Source organism: Vicia villosa, unplaced genomic scaffold (assembly GCF_029867415.1).
Source record: "Vicia villosa cultivar HV-30 ecotype Madison, WI unplaced genomic scaffold, Vvil1.0 ctg.001617F_1_1, whole genome shotgun sequence".
NCBI classification, from domain to species: domain Eukaryota; kingdom Viridiplantae; phylum Streptophyta; class Magnoliopsida; order Fabales; family Fabaceae; genus Vicia; species Vicia villosa.
In genome coordinates, this window is record NW_026705675.1 from 437,861 (window position 1) to 457,629 (window position 19,769).

At 35.1% G+C, this 19,769-nt stretch overlaps 2 protein-coding genes across 3 annotated transcripts; both read right to left on the reverse strand.

The window, feature by feature from the left end:
* Positions 1 to 3,488: 3,488 nt before the first annotated feature.
* LOC131636027 (protein PLASTID TRANSCRIPTIONALLY ACTIVE 16, chloroplastic-like) lies at positions 3,489 to 5,805 on the reverse strand. Its single transcript, XM_058906672.1, has 5 exons — positions 5,236 to 5,805; positions 4,643 to 5,092; positions 4,471 to 4,539; positions 4,277 to 4,335; positions 3,489 to 4,161 (listed from the first exon to the last, which is right to left on the reverse strand). The coding sequence occupies exons 1-5, from the start codon at positions 5,686 to 5,688 to the stop codon at positions 3,675 to 3,677; spliced, it is 1,518 nt and encodes a 505-aa protein (XP_058762655.1). The 5' UTR covers positions 5,689 to 5,805; the 3' UTR covers positions 3,489 to 3,674.
* A 6,081-nt stretch (positions 5,806 to 11,886) lies between these two features.
* Positions 11,887 to 18,944, reverse strand: LOC131636033 (uncharacterized). Of its 2 annotated transcripts, XR_009293935.1 has the most exons (14): positions 18,647 to 18,944; positions 18,179 to 18,268; positions 17,860 to 17,982; positions 17,400 to 17,567; positions 17,210 to 17,296; positions 16,945 to 17,072; positions 15,594 to 15,632; positions 15,441 to 15,497; positions 14,296 to 15,213; positions 13,855 to 14,037; positions 13,609 to 13,752; positions 13,284 to 13,478; positions 12,341 to 13,195; positions 11,887 to 12,095 (listed from the first exon to the last, which is right to left on the reverse strand). XR_009293935.1 is itself a non-coding variant. In XM_058906677.1 (13 exons), exons 1-13 carry the CDS (start codon positions 18,665 to 18,667, stop codon positions 12,556 to 12,558), a joined length of 2,793 nt encoding a protein of 930 aa, XP_058762660.1. In that variant the 5' UTR covers positions 18,668 to 18,944; the 3' UTR covers positions 12,300 to 12,555. The 2 variants fall into 2 exon arrangements, 1 of the variants encoding a protein (XP_058762660.1); XM_058906677.1 differs by lacking the exon at positions 11,887 to 12,095 and having other exon boundaries at positions 12,300 to 13,195.
* Between the last annotated feature and the right edge of the window lie 825 nt (positions 18,945 to 19,769).

The following is a 19,769-nucleotide window of genomic DNA, read 5'->3' on the forward strand; positions in this document are numbered from 1 at the left end:
TCAGAAGAAGAAAAGGAAGAACGCGAAGAATAGGAGAAGAAGAGTTATAAAGCACTCTTTATAATTCATCATTGTCTGATTCCAGACAACTTCAAAAAGGTTAGTGATTCCGAATCTGCAAAGGAAGCTTGGGAGATTCTTGAAAAATCCTTTGGAGGCATAGAAAAGGTGAAAGAGGTGAGGTTACAAACTCACAAAAGAACGTATGAATTGCTTCAGATGGAAGATAGTGAAAGCATAACTGATTTCTTCACTATGGTTATGAAACTAGTGAATCAAATCAAGATATGTGGAGAAGCATTAACAACAAGAGTTATTGTTTCGAAGATTTTGAGATCTTTGGCCCCTAAGTTCGACGACGTGGAGGTAGCCATAGAAGAGTCGAAGGATTTTTCGAAATTGACAATAGAAGAGCTTCAAGGGACGCTTGAATCTCATGAACAGCGAATGGCTAAAAGAGCTGCAGGAAAGTCATATGTCTCAAAATAGAACCTTCAAGATCGAACTCGATGTGATGGAGCACAAGTGCCTTTCGATTGTAGCTAGCAGAGATGAATGGATGTGGCACTATCGACTAGATCATATAATCTTCAAAGATATCAGAAACTTGAAAAGAAAGAATATGGTTTTTAGGACTGCCAAAAATCGACATTCCAAATGAGGTATGTGAGGAATGTGTGCAAGCGAAGCAGCACAAGAATAGCTTCAGTAAGGATGAAGGAAGTAAGTCGAAGGCTATTCTCGAAATCATATATTCTGACGTATGTGGTCCTATCCAGGTGGATTCGAATGGAGGTAACAAATACTTTGTTACATTCATAGATGATTTTAGTCGAAAACGGTGGACTTACCTGGTCAAGAAGAAAAGTGAAGTGATCGAGGTATTTGTCAAGTTTAAATCGATGGTCAAAAGACAAAGTGGGCGAAAGCTCAAGGTTCTGAGAACTGATGATGGTGGATAATATGTGTTGAAAGACTTTGACATATTGTGTGAGATAGAAGGGATTGTGCATGAGGTGGTGCCACCCTACACTCCAAAACAGAATGGAACTGCAAAAAGGAAGAATCGAACCATCGTGAATATGGTGAGAAGTATGTTGAAAGGAAAGAATTTACCTAAATAGTTTTGGGGTGAAGCTGTGTCGACCGCAACATATATTCTGAACATATGTCCGACGAAGAAGCTAGAAGGAATTACTCCAGAAGAATGTTGGTCTGGTTCCAAGCCTAGCTTGAGTCATTTGAAGGTATTTGGATCTATATCACATAGACATCTGTCATATCAGTTGAGAAGAAAAATTGATGACAAGTCGAGTCAAATGATCCTATTAGGATATCATTCGATTGGCGGTTACAAGTTGTTCGACCCAGTGAATAAGAAAGTATTGATCAGCAGGGACATGATCATAGATGAGCTTAAAGAATGGGATTGGACTAAAAATGTCAAGAAAGATTCAGTGGCAATCTTACTTGAAGAACCAGAAACTCATATCAAAAGAGAAGTTTGACAAAAGGAGGTTAGAGATTAACCAAGTACAATCAGACCTTAGAGAACAAGACACGTGCATGCAAGGTTGCAAGATTGTGTGATTACATCAGATGATGTGGTTAATAATGAAGGTGACCTGGTACATTATGATTTTTATGCAGATATCTAACCATTCTATGCAGTTGAAGCATTAAAGGATTTGAAGCGGGTAAAAGCTATGAATGAAGAATTGAAGTTCATCGAAGACAACAATACTTGGTCACTTGTCGAATTGCCTCAAGGCAAGAAGGCAATTGATGTCAAGTGGGTAATAACTTTATGGATTCATCATGGAGTTTGAACTTTACAAATCCAATTCCTGCAATATTGCATGCTTTGTTGTTTCCCAGCAGCACTGATCCTCCCTCTTGATCACACAAGTCCTCAAACAATTATTTGTTTGGAGTCATGTGTCAAATGCACCCTGAATCCATAATTCACTCCTTGTTTGAATGTTTGCTAGACACTACCAAGGCATCAGAAGATTCATAACCATCATGAACAATGGTTGCATTGTCATTATCCTTTCTTTCACCATAGTTCTTCAACCTATCAGGACACACCTTTTTGTATGACCTTTTTTCTTACATCGGTAACACCTAATAGCAGGAGCATCACCACCATATGATTTTTGTTTAAATTTACCCTTCTTCTCAAACATCCCATCTTTCTTCGGGAATTTTTCTTTTATAGCTAAACCTTCAACAACTGATGATGGCTTGTACTCCTTCATTTTATTCAAGTCCTTAGAGTGCAAAGCTAATTGGACTTCTTCAAAGGTTGGAGACTTTCTTCTATATAATAATGTTTCTTTGAAGTGAGCATGCTATCATGGCAAAGCACACGACAATAATAATGCTTGATCTTCATCATCGATATTGACATCAATATTCTCCAAGTCAAGAATCAACTTGTTAATATATCCAACTGCTCAGTCAAGACTTTATCTTCACTCATCTTGAATGAGTATGAAGCTTGTTTCTGATATAGTCGATTTACCAAAGATTTGGTCATGTATAAACCTTCAAGTTTGGCTCATACTAATGTTGCGGTTTTCTCCTTCAAGACCTGTCTAAGAACCTTATCACCAAAGCTCATGATGATAGCACTATGAACTTTCTCGATCAGGGTTGTCTTTTCCTTTTCTGTCAAAGTTGCATCCATGTTTTCATATCCTTTCAACGCTTCTAGCAAGGTCTTTTAAACAAGAAGAGCTTGCATCTTCAAGTGTCATAATCCAAAATCATTTACACCTGTGAACTTCTCGATTTCTTACTTTGATGACGGCAATTTTCTTCCACGTTCACCGCACTAGTTTGTTGTGATTCGATGTCACCGAGTATTTGATAAAATGCCAATGAAAAGGAAAGTTGAAGAAGAAAGAGGATGGTAAATCATAAGTTAGATCAAGAATACTCTATTGCATTCTTGTGGTTCATTCAATTACACAAATGAGAACTGTTTACAATTGAATACTAACTTCCTAATTTTACAAGAGAGAAAATGAATATATATTCAAAACTAATTAAGAGAAGTGAATAACCGGGTGGGTATATCAGTCTTAGTTAGATGGCTGGAGTTTTATCTAACCATAAGCTACAGGTAAGGAGATTAATTTCTATAATATTTTTTAACAAAATGGGAGTGATTCACTTATGAAGTTTTGTTGTGTATTGTGTTGTCTGAAAGTTAACTTCTGCATTATATTAAGGGCATTTTCGAATTATCTAAGAGTGCTTCTTCACCACAAAAGATAGGAAGTGCAATCCCCTTATAAATATCAAACTGGACTGGAAGATTCAATTGGCTGAAACAGTTATCCAACCAAGTGAATCAACCATACAATTAGTTTCAATGTTTTGAACAACACTTTGAAAACCACTCTTCAGCATTAAAGAGTGACACTGCAGCCACCTGATTGATATTCTAAATGAGCTTTATATTTATATTGCAAATTCAATTTTCGTTGGGAAAACCTTTTTTCACCTTGTTAATCTGTTTACATGGTTCAGAACAAGAACAGCTACATAAATATCTTGCTTCAAAACACATCCTTACAAAACCATTCACATCCAACCAAATTAGCAACATTAACACAGACTAGAACAACGCAGTTTTAAGCTGTGCAAGACATGCTCCATCTCCACTAGTCATCATCAATATAGATAGTCTCTTGCTTAAACAGGCCACCAAATACCTTCCTAACCTCCTTTGGAACTTCTGCTTTTCTTTTTTCCTCCTTCGGTTTACTCTCACTCTTTTTCGGAGTTGTTTGTTTAGTCACTGCTAGTTTCGGAATGAGACTACGAGCCTTCGCCTGTCCCCTCACTGTGGCAACTTGAACCTTTGGTTTCTCATCCTCATCAGGCTTTTGAATTGAGCTGGCAACCTGTGAGCTGAACTTTTGCCATGAAAACCCTGCACCAAAATCTTTTGCCTTGTTCAAGATATCTTCCACTGCTGCTCCATTTCCAGCTACTTCTGCCTTCTCCTGCACTTCTTGTTTGGAAATCTTATTTGCTGTTTCAGCTGCTTCGCGTTCTTTTTCAGCTGCTGCTCTGGCCCCTTCCTCCGCTTTGGCTTTCTCTAATACTTCAGCATAGGCTTTCCTTCTTCCATCTTCCGGAATAGTGCTGCAAAGAAACTTATAAATAACATAACGATCCTCCTCGACAAGTAGAAAAACAAAAACTATTCGCTTTCTATTAATGTGAAACAGAAACAACTAGTTACATTCAGCTTATTTACCTGAAAAGTTCGTCTACACGCTTCAAGGGAGCATTTGGGTCAGTGTACACTTGCACAACCTATTGGTCAATAAAAAGCTTCAATCTTAAGAGCCATCAGCAGTTAATTTTCTGCTTTTGTTAGTATAATTTATCTCGATCGCGCTTCATTTTCAGAAAATTGTAGAATACATAGAAAAATTGAGAAACTGATACCTTGTTTTCTGCAACCTGTGTGTTGGAGAAGACATCAGCCACCAAGGATGCTATCTTAGACTTTGATACCTATATAACAACCATTATTTCCTCAAAAACTATTACACACCAATATGGAAATAAGAAAGTAAAGGACAATTCCATTAAGATATTATCGCATACATTACATTACTTTATAGTCGTTCGAACTGTTGCTCTCTTCGCCTGAGACGACCAAATTATAAGAACTCTCTGGCGCGAAATCATCCGTCAAACTTGTCTTGATCAACGTATATTTGACATCCGTTTCAATTACCTTCTGCAAGAACTCTTGAATAGACAAAGGCTGAGACCTAGAGAAGAGATTGTTGAAGAATGAGGAGATACCATCAAGTACATTGTTGGTTGATGCCCCGACGCTTTCGTCATAAATAACTGCAACATGGCCTACGCCTGCCAACTGAGCAGCCTGAATCACTTGCAAGGCGTCTTCCGTGGAGACCTCGGTTGTTGGACCGTTCTCTGTAGGACCAATTGTGACAACCACTTTGCTTGCATTGCCTATCGCTTTTGCTATTGAATCTGCATCATCAAAGCTTGACTGCACAGCATTGAGACGCTTTGCCTCTTCATTTGATATAATCTGTTCGCCATGCATAATTAGCCCAAAAACTTAAACAAAAAGTTCTAACTAATATCATGCTTTGTTAACCATCAAATATCGTAGACACAGACGCGTGTCAGACACCTGACATATATTGAGGAACATAACATCAGTATTATTACCTTATATTGAGCAGCAAGACGAGCCAATTCCTGAGCAGCACCAAGTTGAGGGACACCAGCTCTAACACTAAACCCTTCTCTAAGCAAAGTCTGTGCAATGCGAATACCGGCTTGACCGGCAGCACCAGCAACAAAAACAGTTGAAGAATCCTTCCTCCTTGGACTCCCAAACGAAAAGCCTGGTGCAGAAGAGTTGCTATTTCCAACAGGAATCAAAGAAGTTACATCAGGTAGTTTCCCAAAGTCGATACCAAAAGGATTATTATTAGAATTCACTGAACCATTTGCTTGGTCTTTTTCTTCATCTTTTGGTTTTCCTAAACCAAAAGAAGGAAATGATCCTCCGTTTTTCTTAGCGTAGACATTGAACCTTGTTGGATTTCGAAACGTTAGCTTGGAGTGATGTGTGGTTGTTGGTATGAGAGAAGAATTGGATGTAAGAGTGGGAACCATGGATGGAGGATATAGTTGAGATTTCTGCAATGAATTTTGGTTTGTGAAAAAACATAGTAGTAATGTGTATAGCTTTTGCTATGAACCGTTAATCTGGTTTGGTTGGTGGTGTTGTGGGAATTATCTGAATGGAAGAGGTAAGCGGAAGGTAGCGAATTGGGATTAGACACGTAATCAGAGTTTATCCATTGATGAAATATCCAACACCAAACGTTTGTATTCCATGGAAAATGATGTTTTAATTTTTCATCTTTGTTCATGGATGATGCATTTTATTTCATCCATTCGTGAAGTATCCTAGATTCCAAATGTGTACTATGGGTCAGTTTGTTTCAGCTTTAAAAAAATGGATTTTTTCTTTGTATTTTTGAAAATAGATTTTTTAAAATCGTTTTTCAAAATATTACAAGTTTTTTTATATTCGTTTTTTCTAAAATGAAACACTTAATTTGACATCCTATAACATAAACCTACATAATTGAAGACCAAAAATTAATCAAAATTATAATTTTTTCAAAAAGTTGTATTTCAAAAATGATTTTTATGAAAATCTATTTGAAATAGCTTCAAAATTAAGTGATTTTTTGAAATTTTGATATCCAAATTTTATTTCTATAACTAGATGAGATACCTAAAATCACATTTTAAGAATAACTATTCAAACAAAATTTTCATTTAAAGCTTTTATAAAAAGTTTCTTTGTAAAAAAAATTTTCATAAAATTTGATAACACTATAAAAATCATTTTTAAAAAAAGTCAAAACAAACGGGCACTATTATATCTTCTAAATTCTAATTGTGCTTCGAATAGTGATTACTTTTTACTTCATTTTTTTTCTATAATTAGTTAAATATATTTGGGTTCACACGGATTAATGCAATAAAAATTTATAATTAAATGTAGTTGTATAAACGTAAAATATTAAAATAGATATACATTCTAAATTCATGTCAAAGTAGATGAAACATATTTTCACAATAATATAGTTCAAATATTGACCATACAAACATAAAAATTACACATATATTAGCAAAAAAATATTGGCAACTATAACAGCTTTGTGAGAAAGCATGAGGACAATAATCAATCCGGTAAGAAATAAGCAGAATTAAAAATTAAAAAAAAAAAAGACATATAATAACTAGTGATTTGCATTAATATTTCTAAATAATTTTAAACAATTCTTAAAATATTGTGATCTTTATCCATCTTCACTTACGCGTGTATTTTATGTATTTTATAGTGCGTCCGAAGATACATTTTCAAAATCTGAAGGTGTTATTGTATTTTTAAGATGTGTGCTAGTAATACATATGATGCATTAAGGAATTCCCAACTTTTAATTTCTAATCTTCAAAATCCCCATCTTAAAAAGAACATGGTTTGGCCCGTTAGTGGCATAGACAATGAGAAAAGGTCCATGTTAATACTTTTGGTCTATCAATAGTTAAAAACTAAAATATTACAACAATAGCACCAAGACTTAAATTTTATCTCACCAAGTGGAGTCTGCTACATGAATTAAATTGTGCCATAATAATCTATTTAAAAACCATATTTCTATTTAACTCATTAATCTTAAGATTTTGTAATGTTTCTCTTATATTTTTTCTATGTCTTCATCTAACTCTAGTTGGTTAACTACTCTTCACCTTAAGTATATTTTCTATTATCTATTCTACTACAGGCATTCTCCCACCACTCTCTATAATATTGTCATTTCTAATTTTATCTCGGATAATCTTGCCACACATATAACACGACATCCACATCACTACTACACTTGGTTTATTTTCATGTTGGTTCTTAACCTCCCAACATTTTGTCTTGTACAATATCGTCAATCTTACTCTTATCCGATAAAAAATTTCATTCATTTTGAGTAGTACTTTCGTGTACAGAGTAATTGTCCATTTCAACCACCTAGGTTAAATTTGATGGTCTATGTCCCCTTATATTTCTCCATTTGTTTTGTACTATGAATCCAAGATATTTAAATCATGTAACTTGTGATAAGATATTGATCCCTAAGTTTCACCTAAAGATTATAAACTCTCCTCCTTTTATGAAACTTACAGCACACTAAATCTTACTTCTTTTTAGGCGAAAGTCGTGCACTTATCTGGCTTGTCTCTGTTTAACCTCTCATTTAAATTATTTTTTTCGATTCTTCAAGTAGAACTATATCATCTACAAAAAAGTATATATCTTAATGTTAACTCTAGAGTGTGTTTCGTAAGTATATCTAAAACTAAAATAAAAAGGTAAATCATATTGCTATAAAAAATTATTTGTCTCTCTCTCATGTGTCTGCACACTGATGGAGATCCCTCATACATATCTTCGATAGTTTGAATATAAACAATCGTAACCCACTTCTTCTCTAAATTTTTCAACATGACCTCTCTAAGTACTATACCTGCAAATCAAATCATGTTTATCCATATTATACATTTCCATTACACATCGTTGTAAATAGATTGTTTTCATGGTCAACCTCTCCAGTCTCCAACATAAAACTAAATTAATTATTTATAACCTGAGTTTATTTTCTCAATCTTTAATTAATCACTTTTTTCATAACTTCATGGCATAACTCATAAATTTAATCCTCATATAATTTGCACAATTTTGTTATCCTTTTTACTCTTATTAAGGTGTTTCTTCTCCATTTATCAAATATTTGCTTTGACCTCATAAATTTGTTAACAAATTTGATGAGTCGCTCAATACCTCAATCTCTAATAATTTTCCACACTTTGATCGGTATGTTGTCTGATCCACCCGCCTTGTTTTACTTGTCCTTTTTTAATCTGACGATTTTGCGTATTTCTTCGATCTTTTTCTCTAATGTCCAGCCTGTTGGAGTCTAGCGAGATATCATCTCTTTATAATTGTAGAAATAATTTTTTTCATCAATCTTTTTTATAAACTAAATTGATCTAAATCTCTTCGTCTTTAACACACTATAATTGATCTAAATCTCTTGTCTTTCATTCACTTAACAACCCTATTCACGAATTTTTCTCCCTCTTTAGTACATAAAAATTGATATAATTCGGAAGAAAAAAAAGATTAAATTCTTACTTCACTCGCTGTCTCTTTTTTCTCTTTTTACTTTTCTCATAATTTTTTCAAGTTTTGCAGAAGATCATTCTTTAAAACATTTCTTTTTATTGTCACTTTAGTCCAAACACTTTCATTATACCATCACAATTGTTATAAGTCCAAAGCCTTTTGATTCTTCCAACATCTTTTTTACTACTTTTCTAATCTCGTGTCAACTTATTCCTGGTATCATTTACATTTTCTGGTGGCTGCCCGGAACCTCTTTCAAAAATCTTGTGTTGAAAAATTCCTTATTTTTCACCCTTTAACTGCCACCATTTCATCCAAAGCCCCTTTGGCTAATTTTCTTCACTTTTTTTCAACTCATATATCCAAAAATCAATACTATAGGTTGAGCAGTCAAGTTTCTCCATGTATAAATTTATCATCCAAGCAAATCCTCCTATCTCATTTTTTAATAAATGTTAAGAGTCTCACATCAGACAATATATGACCCGAACATGTGCTTATAAGTGGGGAAAATGTTAACCCTACTAGTCGATTTTGTAGGATTGAGTTAGATCCAACTATATTTCTTAACATGGTATCAGAGCCTCGTTTAAGATCTGGTGGGCGGCCTACTATCAGATTTCTGCTATCGACCCACCCACCATTTATTTCTACGCGCCAGTTGTCTAGTCCTGAGTGTGAGGGGGTGTGTTAAAAGTCTCACATCAGATAATATATGGCATGAACATGTGCTTATAAGTGGAGACAATTTTCACCCTACTGACCGATTTTATAGGGCTGAATTAGGTTCAACCACATTTCTTAACAATTTCTTAACAATAAGTATATCTTAATTAAAACATGTCACCCTATTTTTATAAGTGATAAAATACCCCTTTATTTTCCTTTAGTAAGATCAAAATTTGTCAAAAAAATCTAAAATGGATTTAAAAAACTCCTTTAAAACATCTTGATACACTCCCTATTTTTCAAAACTCCTTTAAAACCTCTTGATGCACTCCCTATTTATCCATTTAGATTAGAGGTGGCAAAACGGGCCAGGCTCATCGGATCGGTCCATTTGACCTGCCATTTTAGGCGGGCTGGACTGAGGTTTTCGGCTCGATACCTTAAGTTGGCTCGTCCCGCCTAACCCGCTTAAAAAGGCGGGCAGAAGCGGGGCGAGTTTTGCTCGCGGGCTTTTTGTTAAAAAAAATTCTTATAATTAAAACAACTCTTATTGTAAAAAAAAAAAAAAAAACACCCTTCTCTTAAAATTTTGTTGATTGAATTGTATTCTAAATTATCACATACAAATTGTAACGTTCTTTTTATAACTTTCTAATACATGTGTTGATTGGAAAAACATGAAATAAAAGAACAATTGTATGACATGCATAATTATGAAGTTCTCAATACATTAGCTCACATGTTTTCTTTAGAAATAGATGATTTTAAGAAAAGCAAGGATTTGATTAGTGTAAACGTGCGACAAATTTAGAATTTAATTATTAAGAAATCGGTCAACATCAGAGTCTATATGATGTAAACAATGAGAAAGTCAGGTGTTATATTTTATGCACTACTATTTTATTTATTGTGATGTATTATGCAATGTAATTGTTATTATTGTTTGTCTTGTGTAAATTTTTAATTGGATTCTTTTAGTAGTTAGTTTTTAAATAGGATTAGGATGATATGTATTGTTTTTTTAATTTATTTTGATAACTTTTTTTTATTGTGCTTGAGTTTATTTCTTTTTTTTTTGTAATTGATTTTTAAGACATGTTGAAGTTCTATTGTGCTTTGTTAAAAAAATATTTTATCGACCTCTATAGTAATAATTAAAAAATTTATAAATTATGTTGTAAATTAAATTGTAAAATATAAAATATAAAAATTGGCGGCCGGCCCGCCAACTCGTAAGTAAACGGACAGATTTGACTTTTGAACTCGGACACCTAAGTTGACCCGCCCCACCCTGCTTTTAGACGGGCTTAAACGGTACAAGCCTAAACAGGAGAGGCCGCCCACTTTGCCACCCCTAATTTAAATCCACTCCTCTAGATCCTCCCAAAACTTTTACTTATGTCCATTTAAATCCACTCCTCTAGATCCTCCCAATACTTTTTTTTAAAGTGTTATGCTAACCTAACTTAAAATGCATATAAGCAGTAATAACATTAAACATTTCTTGTTTTACTATAAATTTCAGGGTTATGATCATATCTCTTAACCTTTTTGCATCCACAGAATTCTTCTATCACTCATTGTATACAATTATTCCCATCCTATTTTTATTGTATACAATTATTCTCATCCTATTTTTTTATTTAACCCGATGTACCAAAGCTGTAAAATAATCCAAAAAAACTACTCCAATATTAAGCCCATAAAACCATCCAGTTTGTACCCTCTACAACAAACCTGATATTACCTAACATTTATGATTATGGTTTGAGATCGAAATAGATTGCTAAAATATCTTTAGTTATTAGCGTTCTATTTGTGTATTGGAGCAATCTACCTACAGATTGGGTAAGCTGTAGGCGGACAAACAATACACCATGTTTTTTGTTGCACGGTTAAAGAAAAAGAGGATTTAATTTTTTAAAAAACTGTTGAAAAGAGTAAAACAAAATACAGCCACATTGGACACATAGATGAACCATTGAACTTTAACTAAAACCTAATCTTTTCAACCAATGTTTACTAATCCATACGATTTCCTCTAAAAAAAAAACAATTCACTTCAAAAAGAGACAGAATCTAATTTAATAAATAAAATGCCAATAATCATTAAATAATATGCTTAAGGTTAAAAAACCACCTAAATTTTTTGTATGCACTTAAGCGTAGCCATCAAATGAAGTATGGTTATAAATCTCATGTATAATCGCAGCAACATAATGAATCATATAGTCTTACGAAACTGGGAACATGCCTAAACTCAAGTCCTTCAATTATCTGAAAAAAGTGTCATATCGAACTAATGAAGACATTGCAGCAAAGGGCAAACTCTAAAAATATAAGTGGACAACAGCATAAGCATGTACAGTGAAGAAAAAAGTGCAAATAAGCATGAATATCATAACTAAATAATTGCTCTGCGAAGCAACAAGTAGATAAGATAACCACACTAGAATTATAAAAATAATATATGTAGTATTCTAGCACACAACCAATGTACATATATGACAACACATCTGTACAATACATACAGCTGCATCAACTCAATGGGCCAACTTGAAGAATTCCATAAACATAAAACTTCACCTGATTTGAAGTTCAAAATATAAGTCTGCACATGTTCTGCTCACCAGGTCATCTAGAGTTGACATAAATTCATCTAACAATTGACCAGAAAGCTAATTTAGTATCAACCTCATGATTAATAATATATCACAAGACCTTCGGGCCAATCTACTCCAAATAAGAAACTAAATGCCAGCAACCACCTCAAAAACTTAAGGAAAAAAATAAAAGCAAACAAGAAAACATAAACCAAGATAGCCCTCAAAACAATAAAAGGAAATAGAAAAATGCACCACCATAAAAATGCAAAATTCCCAACAAAGGGGAGACAAGTATTACCAGTAAATATAGAAGAATGTCAGCATAGAGTTCTACTCAATAGATTTGCTCAGAAACTCGTCATTTATCCAATTCAGCTGCCAGCATTAAAGATAGACCACATCAAACATTTACCAAAAAACAAGTAACATAAACCATGTGTTTAAAGAAGCAAAGAAGATATTTCTGGAGAAGTTTTTAATGCATAAAACAACTTAAAATGCAGAAGTGTAGCATTAATTATTCATGCCCCTCTTTGCTTTGAGGGTTTCAAGAGCCTTATTCCGTAGCTCGATCTCAAGCTTCTTTGGATCATAGGGTGCTTCTTCATCATCACTTTGATGACCATCCCTTCGTTCAGCTTCCTCATCTTCTGAAATAGTCTCTGTTTTACTTTTCATTTTCAGCTTTCCAGCATGCCGCTCTTCCTTTTTCCGTCGTCTTTCTTCCCGCTTTCGGTGCTTCTCCTCTTTTCGCAGCTTCTTCTTCTCCTCCTTTTTCCTCCTCTTGGCCTCTTTCCTGTCCTCTAACTCAGAATCATTACTGTCATTCTCTTCGGAAGAGGCGGCTTTTTTCTCTGACCTTTTATGTTTTCTCCTATCCTTTCCATCCCTTCTATGCTTACCACTTTCTTCAGAATCATAAGAAGCACTCTGATTGACCAGGTCAACTTTTCCAACTAAATCTTGAGTGACTTCTGGTTTGTGGTGCTGATCACTACTTTTGGCATATTTTGAGTTGGATTGATCCCTGTCATCAGTTTTTTTTATTTCTGCACCATAAGAATCATGAGGCTTCTTGCTAGAAAAAAATTCTTTGCTCATTGGTGACTTCTGTTGACCAGGAGACTCACCTCCCTTGCCATAAGATTTATCACTGCCAGAAGAGCTTGCAATAATCAGAGATGTACTGAGTACGGTCATTCATATTAGTAAGAACAAGTGCAGAAAGTTAATCAAATTACCATTTAATGTCCTGGCCTTTCTTACTCCTTTCATTGCTATCATAATGAATATACTCAGAAGCCAGATGACTAGCTGCCCTTTCAGGATTAAACTCATCCGCGTCATTAAATTTTGCAGGTGAATCTATTCTTTTACTAACCGGGGAGCGTCTTGATTTCTTTTCAGACGAATTTGATTTAGGATCTCTAAGCTCTCTACAAGAGAGATGGGAACAAGAAAAAAAGAGAGAAAAAGTTAGCAAAACAATAAACAAATCAATTACAGTGAGTAACATTTCTCACATTTAAGAGAAGTAAATAAAAGTTATCCAATTCATATTCAAACCTAGAATAATATGCTTCTTCTATTCCTTCACTTGTCCGTGGGATGTCATCACTAGGTTTGTGGTTTGTTGGCTTCTTTGGGGGACTCAAGCTTCCTTCATTAATCAACTTCTCTCTTGTTGGCCTCAGACGGATTTCATGTGGACTGAACATTTTCAAAAGCCAAATTAATATGCATAAGCTAACTGCTGCACACAGGCAACCATGAGCTGATAAAGGTTATGTACGAGAATTCATGGAAAACTACCTTCTATTTTTACTGCTAGTCTTACTTATTGCTTGTGGTGATATTGATCGAACTGGAGACTTATCTGGTGTGGACATTGAATCTTGTGATTTATAGCCCGAAGCTCTGCCATTTTTATCTGTCTGTATAGACCGCAAAGGGCTAGATGATTGATAAACTTCCGGTGATAATATTTTTTGCACCCTGCGACATGGGCATCCCCAAATATTTTATAAATTTCCTTGCAAGAACAAACCTTATTTAAAATATCATTCTGCAAACTTCACAGCTCCATACAGGATATGGAGTAGAGCCATTCTGGTTTTTAAACTATAAGCCCACTTCTAAATTGAATAAGAGTAAATTTTGAAATATTTCTTTTAAAAAGCTTTAATCACATTAAAGCATGCACGCCAAAGAAAAAACAAACTAATTTGAGCCTTCTCTCAAGTGTCACTATACCTGACTCTTCCCATAGAAGACTGCACAGGACTTCTTTGATCTCTTGGTAATGTTCTCTTGACTGGAGATAGAGATGCACGAACAGGAGACTGAGAACTCCAGTCATCTTGAGGAGAACTCTTAGGGGAGGCACTTGTAGGTCTTTTCTTACTAGAAACAGGTGATCTGTACCGCAAGGGAGATGGAGACCCGCGTCGTGGGATTCGACTATCAAGCCTTTGCATTTCAGGGGAATGCATTGGAGAGCTTGACCTTTGACCACGGCTTGGTGGCAATCGGCGTACTGGTGAAGGTGATCTACGCCGTATGTTAGGAGATCTCTGTTGCAAGGGTGAGGGTGACCTCCGTCTAATAGGCAATGGGGACCTACGTAGGTGCATTGGAGAAGGTGATCGACGTGGTCGCCGCATAGGAGAAGGTGATCGGCGTTGTCGTACAGGAGAGGGAGATCTGCGTCGTTGTACAGGAGAGGGAGATCTGCGCCGCCGTGCAGGATAAGGTGATCTGCGCCGACGTGCTGGAGAGGGTGGAGATCTGCGTCTTCGTACTGGAGAGGGTGGTGATCTGCGTCTTCGTACTGGAGAGGGTGATCTGCGTCGTCGTACTGGAGAAGGTGATCTGCGTCGCCGTACTGGAGAGGGTGACCTGCGTCGTCGTACTGGAGAGGGTGATCTGCGTCGTCGTACCGGAGAGGGTGATCTGCGTCGACGAAATGGAGAATGCATTCCTCGTCTTATAGGAGAAGAAGATTTGGAGTCTGACCTAGATCTAGATCTTCTCCTTGAATAAGATGGCCTCCTAAGGGGAGATCGTTGTGGAGAACGCCTTCGGGGAGAAATAGACTGGCGTCGTGAAGAACGCTGTATCCTCTCAGAAGAAACTGATCGTCCACGAGCCTTTGGTGATCTGGATATACTCCTTGACATGTAAACAAAATAGACCCATTAATTCAAAATGAAAAATCCAAATATAAATCGAATATGCAATATATTACTCATTAATAAAGGCTACAAGGGGCAAGGGGGGAACAAAATAAAGACCCATTGGATGACCAAGTTGAACATCTAGTATCCATCAAATTACTAATTAATGGCCAAAGCCACTGACCAAATCAAGCCAAAGGAAACAAAGTTTTCAAGTGATACCTTGAATAACTTCGGGAATTTGAAAATGATTTACTGTTTGCCCTTGAAGGTGAGCCTCTGTCAAAGATATCAAATACCCCATTTATAGCATTTCAATCCAATATAAAAGATGGAAAATATGTTAGATAGTATTATATTATTAAATGGTGGTACCGATAAGGCGAGGTGGAAACTGCAGGAGAATGTGAGGACCTAGATTTAACACAAGAGAGTGAAAGCAAATTAGTACTGCAGAACTTAATTAACAAGTTTTAGGGGCAGAGCCAAGTTTCCCAAGATACTCTCTGCTCAAACATCAAACCAACAACAAAATAATAATAGAGATTAAGCTAAAAGAAAATTGAAAATAACTGCTTATGGTATCACTTGAAAACTGAACAGAGGTTATTCCCACATTTTTTACAATACACAAAATATCAAATATGAAGCAATAACAGAATTCAAATGACTTCATAATGCAAGCAATTCACAAATTTCCCGTAATTTTCCTGATGCTTAAACATTCTATGGTTGTCAAAGAAAGTTAGCAGCACTCTGCACTTGAAGGATTTCATTCGAGGTCTTAGGAACATGGTTGTCAAGATCTCGATCATAAAATCTTGCAATTTTGCGATCTCACGAACCCCCAACGATCTCAATCTTAAGTAAAATTGTCAGTAGCAGCCAAATTGTGAAAAAACCGTAAAATCATTGATTTTGTGATCTTGGCCAGTTCTGACCATGATCGCCATTTTCTGATCACCACCATCACAAGCCGAGAAGGATGACAAGATACAGAGGCACAACAACTATTGTTGTGCGGGATGAATACATGCCTTTTGAAATTACGAAAGTTTTACTTTTTGGGTTTAAAGAATCATCTCGGTTGTATGGGATTATGATAAACCAAGTAATAAAATAGATGTCTTTAATGTCTAACAAAGAATATGAAAAAGGGTCATTTTCCTACGAATACACTTGTCAACCGAAATACCATGTAAAAATACTTCAAATAAATAGAATTATTTTCTCGTTTTAGTAGGATCCTATGATTTTTGTTACAATCTTATATTTTACGATCTTACAACCCCTTTGCGATCTTACGAAAATAACTGGATAGGATCTTCCGATCTTAGCTATGATCTTATGTTTTACGATCTTATAATCCCCTCCCGGTCTTATGCAAGATCCCGACCTTGACAACCTTTCTGAGGAAGGTTCTACAAACCTTTCTTTGTTAGTTAAGTTGATATAATACCTACCATATGGCCAAAGTGAGTTACAACTAACATTTTTAGTTATGCATGTAATGTTAGGATTCTAGGTCCACAGCTAGAATGATGCCTAGCTATTTCCACCAAGTCTAACTAAATAAAACCATAACACAAGTCCACCCACTTTAAGAAACTAAAAACTTAATTTAGCATATATATTGAAGTTGGACCCCACCGAAACTAAGTAGAAAATGCAAAGGAGACAAACATCGTCACATAATTTTTTATCATTAAGGATTGACCTATTTTACCTGTTTCTTACTCTGACACCATTCCTCTTGTCAGTTTCTTTCCCATCCTGAACATAATTCCCCGAGTCCCTGAGCTTCAATGTTGGGTCTGAAGCAGTATCATTATCCTTTGCATCTAATCCTCCGTCCTACAGTAGTTTGAGGTAAAGGACATGAACCCAAATAATTGCAGAAGCTAGCTGAACGCCATGAAAGTACAAACGGAAGTTAAAACCAAAAACTCAGCCCTATAAAATGTAATCCAGCAACGAACAAATAGTATTACCAGTTTCTTCAGCCTCTCCTCCATGATCTCTTTACTTTCCTTATCTTTCTTCCTCTGAATTTCACTTGATATCCTATCATTTTCAGCCTAACCCATTCACAGGAAACAAATTTATTCAGACATCCTCAAAAAAACATAAGGATAAAAGGTATTTTTATACCCAATGAATGGTAAATCGAGAGTCAATAACCTTTTTTTTCTGGAGTTCTTCTTCTTTAGCATCCAAGAATTGCTGAGGAACACCACTGGCATTTTTCTGTGCACTAAGAAGAAGTGTCCAAAGCTCTTTCATGAACTTGCCAGTGTTTTTTTCCATGAATCCAGTAATTTGTATTTGAACTTCCTTCCCGTTCACTTTCTGCATCATAATAGACGGAATGTGGCAAGAAGATAAAAATCAAAGCATTGCATTATCAAAACGTGCATGACGATAGTTCATTTAGAGGAAAAGACGACAAAGTTACAACTCAGCCTAAAAGCAAATAGATGTTAAGAATAAAGTAATATGAAATATAGATCTTAACAAATCCAATTTAATAATAAAGAAACAAACTAATGTTTAGATCTAGCAAATCAATTACAGAATGCTGAAAGCAACACGAATTCCAATATTACCGTATAACCAAATTAATTCAAAAACAATAAATTACCTTCGCATCCAGAAGACCGTGTATGAAGTTAATAAGCACTTCATCTTCAAACCCAAGAAGCTCAGTCACTTTTCTGGTGATCCAAGGCCTCATTACATCCATATTCACCTTCGTCATGTCAACCTACAAATCATTTTTCAAGCATGGCCCACATTGAAACAAAAAGAAGCAGAGAGGAAGGCAGTGTGACTAACTAAAAACCTATATAAATATATCAAGCTCTTATACACCATAATGCCTATAATTCCAGATAGCTAAAACAGTTGGGAAAAAAATTTCCCTAAAAACCAATCAATCTGATTTACTCAAGGAAACAAACCAGATGCTCCAATTCCGGTGCAAACTTCTGCGATTTAAGCAGCTTTGCTTGCTTGTTCGAAAATCGGGTGTCTTGATCCGCAGATGTACCCTAAATCCAAAATTAAAAATGCATAGCATAAGCTAATTGACTTGTTGCAATTATGGATATAAGAAATTCAAAAACAGGCCACAAAAATAGAGTGCCATTGATACCTTTTGAATTACAACACAACTTTAATTGATACAGTTACAGTACATGCAGAGGTGAAACAGTTTAGTATTCAAAGTTTTGAACCCTAAATAATACATATATTTTTTAGAATATTCATAATATACAGTAACTTTGTTTTCATCAAATTAAAGTCACCATAAGGATTAAAACATCGAAGATCTGAGAAATGATGAGATAACCTAACCTAGCTTCGGTTCAATTCAAAAGGAAAATGATAATTGAAATTACAAATTCAACAGTTTGCGATAAACCTACTCGAAAGAAACCGCCCGACATCTTCTGACAGCGAGAGATTCTGAACGGAGAGGGTAGTTTGTGGCTGAGATTGTGGTGGCGAATTCAAGAGCAGAGGTTAGATTGTGGAGGATAAGCGATTGGAAATGGATAGGTTTTGATTCTGAACGCTGCTGTGTGGAGCCGAGAATTCGAGTTCGGAGTGGCTGCACTAAACAACGAAGGTGTGGTTTGGTTGGTTGGGTTCAGAGCCTACTTGAACTCTTGAAGCATGCCCTAATTGAACAACACGATTTACTACATCATCCCCTGATTTGTGTCAATTACAATTTTACCCACAGGGAATCGTTTTTTTCTCCTCTTGCCTTATTGAGTGTTGGACGGAACAAAGTAGATCTTTTTTCTTTTGCCTATACTTGTTGAAAATTGATCATTTCACTCTTTTCTTTATGTTAAGTGTTTGTTTGGTAAAAATAGCGGTTGACTGATAAGCTAGCTGATAACTTATAGCTGATGGCTGATGACTGATGACTTATAGCTTATAGCGGATGGTTGAGACTGATAGCTTATAAGTTAATTGAAGTGTTTGATAAAATTAGCGGTTCAATTAACTTATAAATGTAAAATGACATAAAAGATATTTAATATATATTTATTTTATTTTAAATTAAAATAAATTATAAGGGTTAAAAATGAATTTTAATTAAAATAATAAAGATAAAAAAGAAAGAAAAAATGATAAGTTATAAGACATAAGTTAAAACGCTATTTGAAATAGCGTCTGAAAAATAAGCTATAAGCTAGTAAAATAAGCTATAAGCTCGTGATGAAAAGACCGTTACCAAACGGGTCTAAATTATCATATGAGCTTATAAGACATAAGACATAAGCTATAAGCTCGAAAAGATGGCTTACCAAACAGAGCCTAAGCCTTTTTATTTTTCAGGTTAGTAGATGTAAAGATTTTGAAGAATTTGATAAGTAATATTTAAGATGAAAAATTCTTTTGATATTGATTAAGATAACTCTATCATATTTTTGTTGACGATTAGGGTGTCTGGTGTTATATGTGATCGACTTATTTTCTTTCTGATTGATCTAATTTTTTTTTAATTTATTGGAGATGGTCGTTATTTATATTTGG

Excerpts from the sequence above, each read along its gene's own strand:
- LOC131636033 (XM_058906677.1), bottom strand. The coding sequence starts at position 18,667 with ATGTCGGGCGGTTTCTTTCGA. Across the intron at positions 18,269-18,646 it reads TGTCGGGCGGTTTCTTTCGA|GGTACATCTGCGGATCAAGA; the intron begins GTAGGTTTATCG and ends TTTTGGATTTAG. Across the intron at positions 17,568-17,859 it reads ACGGTCTTCTGGATGCGAAG|AAAGTGAACGGGAAGGAAGT; the intron begins GTAATTTATTGT and ends ATTATGATGCAG.
- LOC131636027 (XM_058906672.1), bottom strand. The coding sequence starts at position 5,688 with ATGGTTCCCACTCTTACATCCAATTCTTCTCTCATACCAACAACCACA. Across the intron at positions 4,540-4,642 it reads ACAGTTCGAACGACTATAAA|GTATCAAAGTCTAAGATAGC; the intron begins GTAATGTAATGT and ends GTTGTTATATAG. Across the intron at positions 4,162-4,276 it reads CGTGTAGACGAACTTTTCAG|CACTATTCCGGAAGATGGAA; the intron begins GTAAATAAGCTG and ends GTTTCTTTGCAG.